The sequence below is a fragment of the Chlorocebus sabaeus genome, chromosome X (genome assembly GCF_047675955.1).
Source record: "Chlorocebus sabaeus isolate Y175 chromosome X, mChlSab1.0.hap1, whole genome shotgun sequence".
NCBI lineage: Eukaryota > Metazoa > Chordata > Mammalia > Primates > Cercopithecidae > Chlorocebus > Chlorocebus sabaeus.
In genome coordinates, this window is record NC_132933.1 from 95,501,826 (window position 1) to 95,514,225 (window position 12,400).

Here is a 12,400-nt window from a genome sequence, read left to right on the forward strand (position 1 = left end):
AATATCAAGCAGAATACCATGCACCAGTTACCAATTCCAGGGGAGGACTCCAAACACTTCTACCCACTGTATCTGGGTTTTGGAGTCACCAAAAAACCCCACAACACATTTAAGCAATGGATGGAGCAAAGCTTTACAACAAAAAGAGAGCATGATAAGCTTCAATAGTGTGCATTGATTTCCCATGGCTAACTGATCTCTTTTGGCAACCAACAGGGAAATTTGCCTATGGCACACCCCTCTCCTGCTGCAGAGAAAGGATCCTAACCCTTCCTTAGGGAGGCAAGGTGTGGCAGTGGGGTTTGCCAGGTGTCATGTAACCCACATGCTTAAGCAGAAAAATAGGTACGCATTTAACTTGCACCAGGGAAAGATACTCTTGCACAAGGTGGTAAGTCCAGCATAGTCATGTGGGCATTTTATCTCTTGGTTAGGGAGTGTTCCAGGCCCAAGATCCATAAATATGTGGCTAAGTGGGAACCAAAAACTGTAGACATGAGACTGCCTTTCCCAACAAATAATAATAATAACGATAAAGAGGACAGGCAGATTTTAAGAGAGTGAATAGCGATTTTCATTATCTGAATCAAATATTCACTGTAAGTGGAAAGGAAACTCCTTTAAAGAGTATTTCTTTGTGGAAAGCACCATCTACTCTCAGTGTCAAGTAAAATAACATTTAATTTGACCACTTTTGACATTTCATATGCAGGATGTCAATTAAGGAAATTTCTCTTTTCACTGGGTATTATGTACCCTGGATGATTCTTCATGTAGTTTGTACTAGACAATCATTAAATATTGCAATAATGTCTATTTGATGTCTTTGTATTGCTCAGTATAAATGGAAAATGCTGGAGAATACTGAACATGTGCCTCTCATCCTTGTTTCCAGATGCTGTTGATCAAAGGCTTTCGAGAAAGTAAAAAGTATGTTGCTCTATTGTAAAATCCTTCTTATATTTTTTAGCCATAGTTTTCCATCTTTGAGAAGAATTCTCAATGCTTTTTACTATTGTCTTATTATGAATATATGAGTGGAAAGTAAATGTAATGTTGGCTGTGGATGCACGTAACATTTTACCTTTGTAAAATATTTTCTTTTGTTGTTGTTGCAAAAGAATCTATTATGAATCATAGTCAGAACTACCTTACAAATATTATGAAATGTTATATTTAGGACTGTATATATTTTGTATTCAAATTTCAAAGTCTAAATGCTATCAGATGCCGTTTGTAAAAATAAAATATAATACCAGTTAGCCTATTTTTTAAAGTACCAATTAATGACATAATACTTTAAACGGAGTTTTAAAAATAGGCTTCTATAAGTTTATATGATATATAAGATTATACTCAGCAGCAAACATGATAAATATAAATGAATAATTTTAAACAACAGAATCAAATAGTTTTTTCTTATGAATTTGATCTTAACTCTAAGACCTACTTAACGTCTCACTCCCCAAATTTTTTCCAGGGACTTTATCACTGATCTATGAATGTGGGGGATGCTTGCCTTTCTCCATTTTCAAAGTAGCCAACATTGTAAGGCTATAATTCAAAACACTTATCTAAATAAATGTTAACAGAGCTCTAAATTGTATTGCTTCCAAAATACAGAGATGATTGAGACATACTCAAATAATGTAGAAAAATGTACCCCTATGTCAAGCAAATTTTATTTAGTCAAAACAATTTTTAAATGAAGATAAAATATTGAAGTGTAATTATTATCATAAGGCATGCCAACTAATTATTGTTAATATTATAATGAGATAATTAATAATTAGCACCAGGAAGCCCACAATCATATGTGAATTGAACGAGAAAATGCTAAATTTTCTTACACATAGCAAGTACAAAAAGTTGACTGTAGTTGGTGTTAAACTAGCTAATGTTGGCACTTTGGACAGGAAAGGACTCACTAAGGCAGCACTAAAGTTGAAACTAGCTTGGGATGAACTGCTGCTGCTCCTTCAATGGTATTTCCACTAGGGTTCTCTGTTCTGGAAAATTTCTAAGCAGACAAGTGGACAGTTTCCTTCTGTCATTTGAAGACAAGATAATTCTGAAGTTAGCTTCTATGCTGTACTGTAAACAGAAGAGAGAGGTTAGTCTTGTTTAAAATAAATCACTTTCTTTTGCTATTATGCTATAAGGAAAATGTTTGTTTTTTACCCTTTGTGTTTTACATCTTGAAAATTAAAAAATTCTTAGCATTAAAGAAAGTTTTATTTTGCTATTTTGAAACAAAATTTTCCCTAATTTTCAAAAATGTTAAGCTACTATTTTTTTTTTTTTTTTACCAGAAATCAAAACACTTACTTGTTTAACAGAACCCCCACCCCAGAGCACTGATGAACTTTTAGGTTCCTCCATATTTAACTCTAACTTTCAGTCCCAAATGTTATCTGAAATTAATTACTATTTCATTCCTTCCACCTGGTGTGTCAATATAATACATTTATCTTCAAAATAATGTCCTTATTTTTCCACAGAATTAAATTTTGCAATAATGTCTTATAATAAGAAGAAAAGAAATTTACACACAAAGTGTAGGCCTAATACCTTTCCTCATTCATATAATGAGGGAGATAAGTACACAATCCCCAGGATCAGGATCACTTATAGGTATAAGATTCATCAAGCCAAAAGTTGCAATCTAAAAATAAATAAAAAATAAAGTCTATTTCATAATTAATTTTCATATTTTGCTACAGTTTATCAAATCTACTTCTCAGAAACCTGTCAAAGTTTTAGTTTAGAATACTTTTGTTGTGATATTTACACTTTAAACAAAATTTCAGTTTCTGATGAAATACTATATTTGCTGATATTGTGTATATTGGTTTCCCATATCAAAATTTATGCTCACTTACAGAAAATGGTACTTCTTATTCTGGTAAATCTATAATGTACCTCTTAAAGCTCTGTTATACACTGGTTTTAATAGTTTCCCATATAGATCATATCTTTAAACATAAGGACAATACCTGTTACATAATTGATACTCAAAAAAATTTGGAATGGATTGAGTTATACTTTAGGTGTAATAATTCACAATACCTCATATATTAGGTACTCAATACATAAGTGCTGAATGATAGCTTAGTAAACAAATAGAATCGATGGTCTTAAGGGATTCAGAAATTGTTGGTGCTGTTAGGTATCTTTGTGTGCTTTGTTTTAAAATACCACATTCGGATATTGTCTTTAGAAAAATGAAAAGTTAAAAGAGTGTTGTCTGTCTTTAAATTAACAAGAGTGAGAAATTATCCTAGGTGACAATGTGGGACTCCTATCAAATTCACCATCAAATACAATGTAATTCCTGGAGAGTTATTTACACTCCTTTAATGTTTTACCCTTTATTTTTGTTCCATTCCTTCTAGAGTTCTCTTTTAGTGGACAGGGAAACTACAAAATGGAAAGACTCTTGTAGGGGTTCTCACACTATCCCTTGCCTCACGACTCTCTTTAGTGACAGAAGAGATGATAAGTAAGATGCCTCAATGAGGCAATCTCACACAGATCCAGGAATATTGAACTTTTCACCATCTTACTCTTCCCAGCTCCAACTGAGACAGATGGAGGTGAAACTCACTTCTACTTTCATAGTGAACTGCTGAAATTCATGACAAAATACTGAATTCCTAATATAATACATAGACTATTATACCCTAAACATAAAATAGAATACCCAGTGAATCTTAAAAGTTAGTATACAGCACAGAAGGCATAGCTCATTTTCATACAGAGTAGTCTTAGGAAGTGATGTAATGTCCAGATTTGCATTGTCCAATAGAAATATAATGAGAACTTATCTGTAATTTTATTTTTTTAAAGAGTCATGTTTAATTTTAAATTTTCTTTAATTTTCGTCTTTTCTAAAGAGATAGGGTCTCACTCTGTCACCCGGGCTGGAGTGCAGCGGTGGGATCATAGCTCACTGAAGCCTCGAATTCCTGGTCACAGTGATCCTTCCGCCTTGGCCTCCTAATGTGTTGGGATTACAGGCATGAGTCACTGTGTCCTGCCTTTATTTCAGATTTTTTTAGTAGCCACATTAAAAAAGTAAGAAGAAACTGATAAAATTAATTTGAATTTTTGACCAAATCTATTCAAAACATTATTCAACATGTAATCAATATTAAAATACTAATCAGATATTTAATTTTTTGTATTAAGCCTCTGAAAACTTTTGGTATTAAGGTTTATATTTTACATTCATAGCACAACTCAATTTGGATACTAAATTTTCAATGGTTAAAGTGAAATTTAGTCCTGCCAAAACAATAGAGTTGTGTCTAACAGAAAAATGTTTTATAACTGCTTCAGTTTTAAAACTTAAATTTAAATTAAATTAAGAATTCAGTTCCTTGGTTGCACTAGACACATTTCAAATGCTGAATAGGCACATACGACTAGTAGCTACCATATTGGCCAATGCAGATCTGGATCATTCAGGACAAGCTGGGGAGGTCTCTGGTAATTCAAAAGGAGGTAAGAGGATCATTAACTGTGTAGGTAGCTCTGAGAATGCCTAAAGGAACCCCCTGCCAAAAAAAAAGAGTAGCCTTTTGGTGTCTTCTAGAAAGTGGATAAACCACAATTGTATCCACATTATAATGTATCCTCGTGTAGGATAACAATGCTTTAACAACTATTGTTTAACTAAATACACCATCTTTATATGCTGATTCTCAAAATGAACTCTTCCTTACTTCCCTCATTCTGTTAGTAAAAATATATCATAGTCCCTAAGGAAACCTGAGTTACCATTCTTGGTTTCTATGATGATCTCTCTCTCTCATTCTCTCTCTCCCTCCCTCCCTCCCTCGTTTCTTCCCCCACAATGAGGTACTAAGTCGTCTCTTCAGTATTTGAAGAGAAATTTGAAATTATCTGATATTTGAAATCTGTCTTCAAATACTGGAAATATCTGAAAATATTTCCAATACCTCTTTCTTCCTTTTGATTTCCACTGGCACTATCCTAGTTCTGGCTTCATCCTTCATATCACACCTTGATTGCTGCAAAAGCTTTCTCACTGATTTTCCTATTCCAGTCTTTCCCATCTAATCCACATTGTACACTAGCATGATATTAACATTTCTAAAACATAATTTTCATGATCTGACTCCTCTATTAAAACATATTTTCTGGCTTCTCTGTGTCCAGAATTAATGTCTCATTATTCTTACTGTTTTTTTGTTTTGTTTTGTTTTTACCTCTTAATCATTTTCATTTTGGTGCCAAAGTAAACATTTTTCTGTTTTTGTTCTTCAATAATTTAATATATTATTTTTCTATCTCCTCCCATCAACAGCGATCTCTTTAAAGGTCAGGGTCATACAGTACTCCTCTCACAGACCCCTCAATATGTTATGGGGTAATCTTCACAATGATGCTCAGTAAATATTTGTTAATTTTGAATATATATAGTATAATCTCCAGCTTACAAATTGCTTTCTCATATGTTTCCCAGATATGAACATGAAAAATGTAGGTCACAGAGACAAACTTCATAGTCTATCCATGTTTCTTGACTACTACTAAAGCATTTTGTTGTATTAATTATAGTAATTGGTAAAAAAAAAAAAAAATACCAATGTCAGTGTATTTTTAGCTTATGACCAACAAGATCAATGGAGCCCTAGAAACACAATTCTTTTTAAGCCATTATGTTACTGTGTTTTCAATTGATGAGAAGTTTTAATAAGCCAATGCCTGAAGAGAAGCAGAAATTAAAACAAGTACCATTATTTAAAAGGAATGATGACAACTTTTTTCAGATGAGTCAAGTGCAGCTTATCACCACCAACAGAATTATATCTATTACCTTGAAAGTGTAAAGCTGTTTTCCATGATTTTGCTAGAAAATGATGTTGAAAGAGAAATCATTTGAACAAATTTGTTTAGTGAAACTTTGTGAGCCCATGGACAAATAAAAGCTGTTCCCTCTGAGAATGTAACATCTGTCCTTTGAAAATTTGTCCAGGAATAAGCAGGACAAGACATAGTTTATAATTTTTTATTGGGAGAAAGTTGGTTTAAATAATTTAAAAAAATGAAGTCACAGCATTAAATTATCTTTATGTTTATAAATTTATTTAATTTCCAAGACTTATGTGTTCATCTCAATCCTTGACATACTCATCTGCCAGACACAAAAAATAGTGGTCTATTTAAGAGGCCTTAATGAACAATGACATTTTTGAAATATGCTATATGAGTACAAATATTTCCAGAGCAAAGAGGGAAAACTGTTGAATGGGTAGACACAATCAAATTCCAAGCATTTATCTGATTTACAAAAGTACATCTACTTTTTGTTTTTCACTAAATGAATACAACCACTTTTAATATATATGGGGGGGGGGGAGCTGTGTGCGTATTTCAACACACACACACACACGCAATACAGAAATATTTCATAGTGGCAAATTTTTAGTGCACTGCCAAAGTGCTACAATAACTGTCATCCACAGACATCCACATGCAAACACTACTGGACTAGTACACTAGAGCAAATAAGAGAGTATTGGCAAAACTCTCTGGCAAAAACTTTTTAAATTGGAAGTAATGAAACAGAAATCCACTTCTAATTTGAAGGGTACAGAAAATAATCTTCATCATTTTAATCACATATACACATAGTATTATCTAAGCTCAGAAAATAACTTCTTCCTGTATGCACAGAACTCCAATGTACACTCAGTAAATGTTAGCATTTGAAGAAAATGTGCCATGAGGAGAATGTCTGAGGGATAACGGCAGGAAAAAGATATATCCATTTAAAAAGAGGACAGAAAGGCGTGGCAAGGACGGGAATGTGCAGGAAAGGGAAGGGAGAGGGAAGAAAGTAAACTGACCATAAAAGAAACCAATTCAAATGGAAAACAGCGGCTAACCTTGACACAGGAATGAATCATGAAGGCTGGACGGGTAGACTGGGAGGGGTAAAGAGAATGTATCTTCTTTGTTTTAAGCTATATATAGAATTGTCAGATTTAGCCAAAGCCTAGTTGAAATGGGAGTTGGCTAAATTACATGAAACACAGACACTGCCAAAACTACTTCACATCGTTGTTCTGAACAACGAGACACAAGTTGTGAAGATGTTCCCCAAATTGCAAAATGCTACACTAATGTAAGACAGACAGTTTACATAATATTCCAGTTCAATCTTTCCTTTCAACTCTGGGAAATTCCAAGTGCAAACAATTTGATCTACAGAGCACAGAAAGAAATAAACCTCCACTGCTCCATTATCAGATTTTCAGGGAACAGCAGGCTTCACAGTCACAGAGAAGCCTGACTTTCAAAGCAGAGCAAAGATGGTGACAAATTGATCAAATGGAGAGATATGCTGTTATGCATGTGGGAATTGATCAAATGGAGAGATATGCTGTTCTGCATGTGGGCAATGTCTCCACTCATGGTATTACCCACAGCAATCCTTAGAGGGAAAATTATTCAGTAGAGGGAAAAGGGAATAAACAGATTCCCTTGACTACTTCACCCTGAACTTCATAAAGCTCTTTTGTCTGCACATGAATAAGATTAAAATACTCCAATTATTATAAAAGGACTGAGAATAAAAATGGTACAAATTCACTAAAATATGCCAAAACACAGAGTATTTTTTCTTAACGCAAGAAACAGGAAGAGAAGAAAATTTAACAGTGTGTCAGGTATGTGTGTGCATTGCTATAATCAGTTAAAAGCTAGAAAACTGAGGCTTAATAAATAATTTATTCAAGGCCACTTAACCAACACCACAGAGCCAAAATTTAGCCCTGGGTCTGTTTCATGTCAAAGTCCTGGCTGGCAATTTCCACAAAACTGCCTTCCATCATCAAAAGAAGTCAGGAAGATAAACAGTGAGAACAGCCAACACATTTTTTTTGCTATCTATTTTTTCTTGTTAGTTCTATGACTATTTAAGAAAATATTTTGGTATTTAATAATATTTCTATTACATAGCATTTCCTCCTTTGCTAATGATTAGTAACTCTACAAAGATGATTCATTATATCAGAAGCATCATGAATTAATGCATTTATCTGCAGCAGCTGCTAATACCACAAAAGAGAGAAAACCACAGATTATGCACCACCTACTAAATGAACACAACATAACCTATGAAACATTCATGCCAAAAGCCATGTTTCAATCTCATCAAGTCTCTAGACATAACTAGCAAATTAAAGAAACAGAGGATAGAGGAAAGCAAACATTACCATAGGGATGTAATTAGCAAAACTTAAATCATAGCAAATGCTACATGTGAAACAACCTCATTTCATAAACAAAATCGCAAGGAAAAAAACAAAGATGAAGGGGAAACATACGGATTAAGAAGACACTTAGGAGATTTACGGGATTCTACTAATTAAAAATAATAAAACAAGTAGCATTTATGAGGCAATTGAAAGTTTGAACTCTCACTGGATATTTACTGATATTAAAGAATTACTGTAAATACCACTTGTGATAATGGAATTATCATTTTTTTCCATATCAGCCCACAGCTTTCAGAGATATATAAATAATATTTATGGATAAAATGATCAGATGTCTGCTATTTGTTACAAAATAATACTAGAACATGGGGAGTGAGTGAGGCTAAGTTAAAAAAGACTGTTCATGGATTCATAATTGCTGAAGTGGAGTGAAAAGTACATGGATGTTTATCATAATATGATGTAACATTATGTACGTTTGCCAAAAAAAGACCATGTGAGGGGTGGGAGGGCAGTTAAAAAAAAAAAAAAAACAAAAAGACATACCACATCACTGAAAAAGTTCTCATATTTTTCAAGGAAATAAATCTATTATCAAGGAATCACAGAGCAGAAAGACCTTAAAAGCAATCTATTCAAACCACCTCAATTTATAAATAAGGAAATTAAGGCTCAGATAGGTTAAGTGACTTGCTCAGGGTCACACAACTTATCAGTTCCAGACTCGAGATCAGAATTTAGATCTCCAAACTTGTAGTCCAGGGCTGTGCTCTTTTTGCAAACCAAAAAGAAATGACTGCACTTAGACATTTAGTCCAGAACATCCTCAAAATTGACTGTAATAAAAGTAAGCCACATGGCAAGGAATGAATAGAGTTGGTTCATACCAAAAATGAGCTGCCAGTCACAGTGATAAGATCTGTTTCTTTCTGAGAACCGTGGTTTCCTGCTACATTGGGGAATCCAAACTGGGTTTCTCCCTCCTGTCCAAAGAAGTCAGAGTCAGGATGTACATTCCACTCCGCTTTGGTTGGTGTCAGTAGTTCTGAGACACTGTTTTCACAAAGGGTGCTTGAAGGAGTCAGAGCATCTGTGTCCACTGTTAGCTTACTGCTGGGTGTCAAAGCCTGGGGCTCTGGACTGGAGTTTTTCATGGCCAAAGAGCCCAGAGATCCCAATGGCCCCACACTTACACTTGAGACCTCATCCATATCTAAGGGGCTCTGCTGAAAACCAGTGGCCGCCGTTCCAAAAAAGAGAGAGGTATCCAGAGTTTGAGGAGGGTCGCTGGTGGCCATCAAGGCCGGAGGGTCCACAGCCTGCCCTACGGAATTACTATTAGCAGGGAGGTGCCCTGCCAGAGTCGAGCTCACAGAAGCCACATCAATAGTCAAGATTCCAGAGTTCACCAATGCTGTGTCCAGTACTGCAGCAGAAGTACTGTCAGGAATATCAGAGAAGAGAGACACAATCTCTGCATCACTGAGATCATTCTGTCTCTGGCTGGTAAGTTCACTGCTGGGTGTAAGAGAATTTGCTGCTTCTAGCTGAGCTAAGAGATCCTGGCCCACCTTGTGCCTTTTGGTCATGTGCGTCTTCATGCTGTGCTTGGATGTGAAGAGTTTATTACAAGTGGAGATCGGGCAACGGCTTTTCCAAGTGTCCACATCCTGCAGGTGTTTCTTGGAGTGAATGTAGAGGCTACTGCGAGCAGAGAACCTGGCACAGCAGCCTTCCACAGGACACACGAAAGGCTTTGTGCCCAGGTGGGTTATGCTGTGGCCTTTCAAATGTTCAGCCCTCGTGAAAGATTTCCCACAGCCTTCCACAGGGCACATGAACCTCCGGTCATCGTCGTGCTTCCTTTTGTGCCTTAAGAGTTTGGACATGCTGGTGAAGTTCCAGCCACAGCCATCAAAGTCACAAAGGAAAGGTCTCTCGCCGGTGTGACTCCGCAGGTGAATTTTCAACCTACAAGCCTTGTCATATTGCTTGCTGCAGCCAGGAAAAGAGCAGGAAAACAGTTCCTGTTCCCTGAAATGGGCGCGGTTATGGGAAAACAGAGCACTCACTGTGATAAATGTCTTCTTGCAGCCAGAAAACGCGCACTGGTAAGGCCTCTCGGGTTCGAAGTGGCTGCGCTGGTGGGCGCTGAGTTTGGCCTGCGTGGGGAAGCTCTCCTCGCACACCTCGCATTTGAATGAGTTCTCCTGCTCATGGCCCTTCATGTGCGCCTTGAGGTTGTACACGGTGGTGAAGCTCTTGCCACAGCCCTCCGCCGGGCAGCCAAAAGGCCGCAGTTTGTCGTGAGACTGCAGGTGCCTCTTGAGCTTGTAAGAGGTGGTGAAGGTCCAGCCGCAGCCACCCAGGGGGCATTTGAAGGGCCTGTGGCCCTGGCTGCTGCTGTGCGTCAGCAGGTGCACCTTCAGCTGGTGCTTCTTGGCGAAGGATTGCCCGCACTGCGCCTCGGGGCACAGGTACAGCACCATGCCTGGGCCGGAGCCCAGTGGTCCGCGGGGGCCCAGGGCGGCGGCCGGGCCCTCCACCTCCTCCTCGGGCGCCGGAGCAGGCGCGGGTTCGGCCTGCTCGGCTAGCAGGAGGTCTGGCGGCAGTTCTGGGCAATCACCGGGCTGCGCGGCATGCGGGAACCCGGCTTGCGGGGCAATCAGACACCCGGGCTGCTGGGCAGGAGCGGCCCCTGGCTCCCAGGCGTGTGGGGGGGGCGTGGCCAGGGTGAGGACGCCGTTCTCAAAGCGCAACAGCAGGTCCTGGTTGTGGATAGTGACTGTGCCGGTGAAGGCCGCGGCGGGGCCGGGGACGGAGATCGGGGCCTGAGTGGGAACCGCTGACAGGCAGCGGGGGCCTAGCGCAGTTCGCCCCGCGGAGTTCGCGCCGCTCTCGCCCCCCTGGAACCCCGAGCCCTCCTCGGCCTCCTCCCTCAACACAGGCCCTGTGGCCTGACCCGAGCCCACTGTCTCCACGTCGCCACCCACCGGGTCAAGCAGCACCAGGAAGAAGTCGTCGCCGCCGCCGCTAGGTTGATCGGGCCTCGGCGCCAGCAGGCTTGGGCCAGGGCCCCGTGATGCCGTGCGGGCCTCCTCGCGCCGCCGCCCGGGCCCGCCATCTTGGGGGCCCCGGAGCAGCAGGAGGCGGCGCGTGGGGACCTGACCAGCCGGCGGGTCAGGGCCTCGGTGGACCCGGCCGCCACCCGCGGGGATACCGCCGTGGCCGCCCTGTAGTGTCCCGCGAGCCGGGAGCAGCTTCGGGATTTCCATCTCTGTGTCCCAGAGGCTCGGCTGGAACCGGAGCCGAGGAGGAGGCGCGACCCCGCCCCCTGCCGCGGGCCTGAACACGTTCCTGAAAGGGGAAAAAAAATGTGCAATGCGCAGAAACTGGCCCTATCAGATATTAAAACGTATTTAACGCCACAGTGATTTAAATATTCTGGTACTGGGTCTCTGGAACAGAATAGAAAGCCCAGAGGTAGAGCCTGGTATGCATAAATACGTTCTACGGTTAATATACGTAAGTAATTAAGGAGGTCTTCTGAGGTGATGGGGAAATGACGACAGCTTGTTCAGTAATGCTGTGGAACACCTAGGCGTCTATCCGCTAAAAGCAATTTTAATCCGTGACTCATTGTATATACCCAAATAAACACCCCCAGCCCCTCCCAGTGTTAGACATGTTGCTTCGTACTTTTTGTGTGTTAAAATTTGTTTGCTGGCTGGCTGACTGGCTGGACTGATGGATGAAAGACAATTCCTGAGAGAATAAACTGTCTCTGTGTCAGCAGTAAACCACCATAATGCTGGCATTTCTGCTGAAAGTGTCCTTCCCCCTCCCACCTCCCCGCGGGACAACTTCCATACTCACAATTGTCTTGAGCAAAGTCTTCGGTACAATTTACCGCATTGTTCAATTTTTGTCTTGCTGATACAGAGATTAGAATGAGTGAGAGATGCGGCCAAAACAGATTAGCAGTGTTCAGCCTAGAAATGCAAAGTCTGGAGGATGAAACAATTTATATTGAAATCTGGAAAAAACCCAACCTTCTCCTGGCTTCTCCCTATACAGTGTACAACCTAAACCAACTCTTTGCCCTTCCACCATCGGTTGTACCATGATAAATTTCCTGTCCACTCTCA

The 12,400-nt window shown here is 39.5% G+C and overlaps 1 protein-coding gene across 1 annotated transcript; it reads right to left on the reverse strand.

Moving 5' to 3' along the window:
- Positions 1 to 5,250: 5,250 nt before the first annotated feature.
- On the reverse strand, positions 5,251 to 12,056 carry LOC103247421 (zinc finger X-linked protein ZXDB). Its single transcript, XM_008019544.3, has one exon. The coding sequence runs from the start codon at positions 11,525 to 11,527 to the stop codon at positions 9,134 to 9,136; it is 2,394 nt and encodes a 797-aa protein (XP_008017735.3). The 5' UTR covers positions 11,528 to 12,056; the 3' UTR covers positions 5,251 to 9,133.
- Between the last annotated feature and the right edge of the window lie 344 nt (positions 12,057 to 12,400).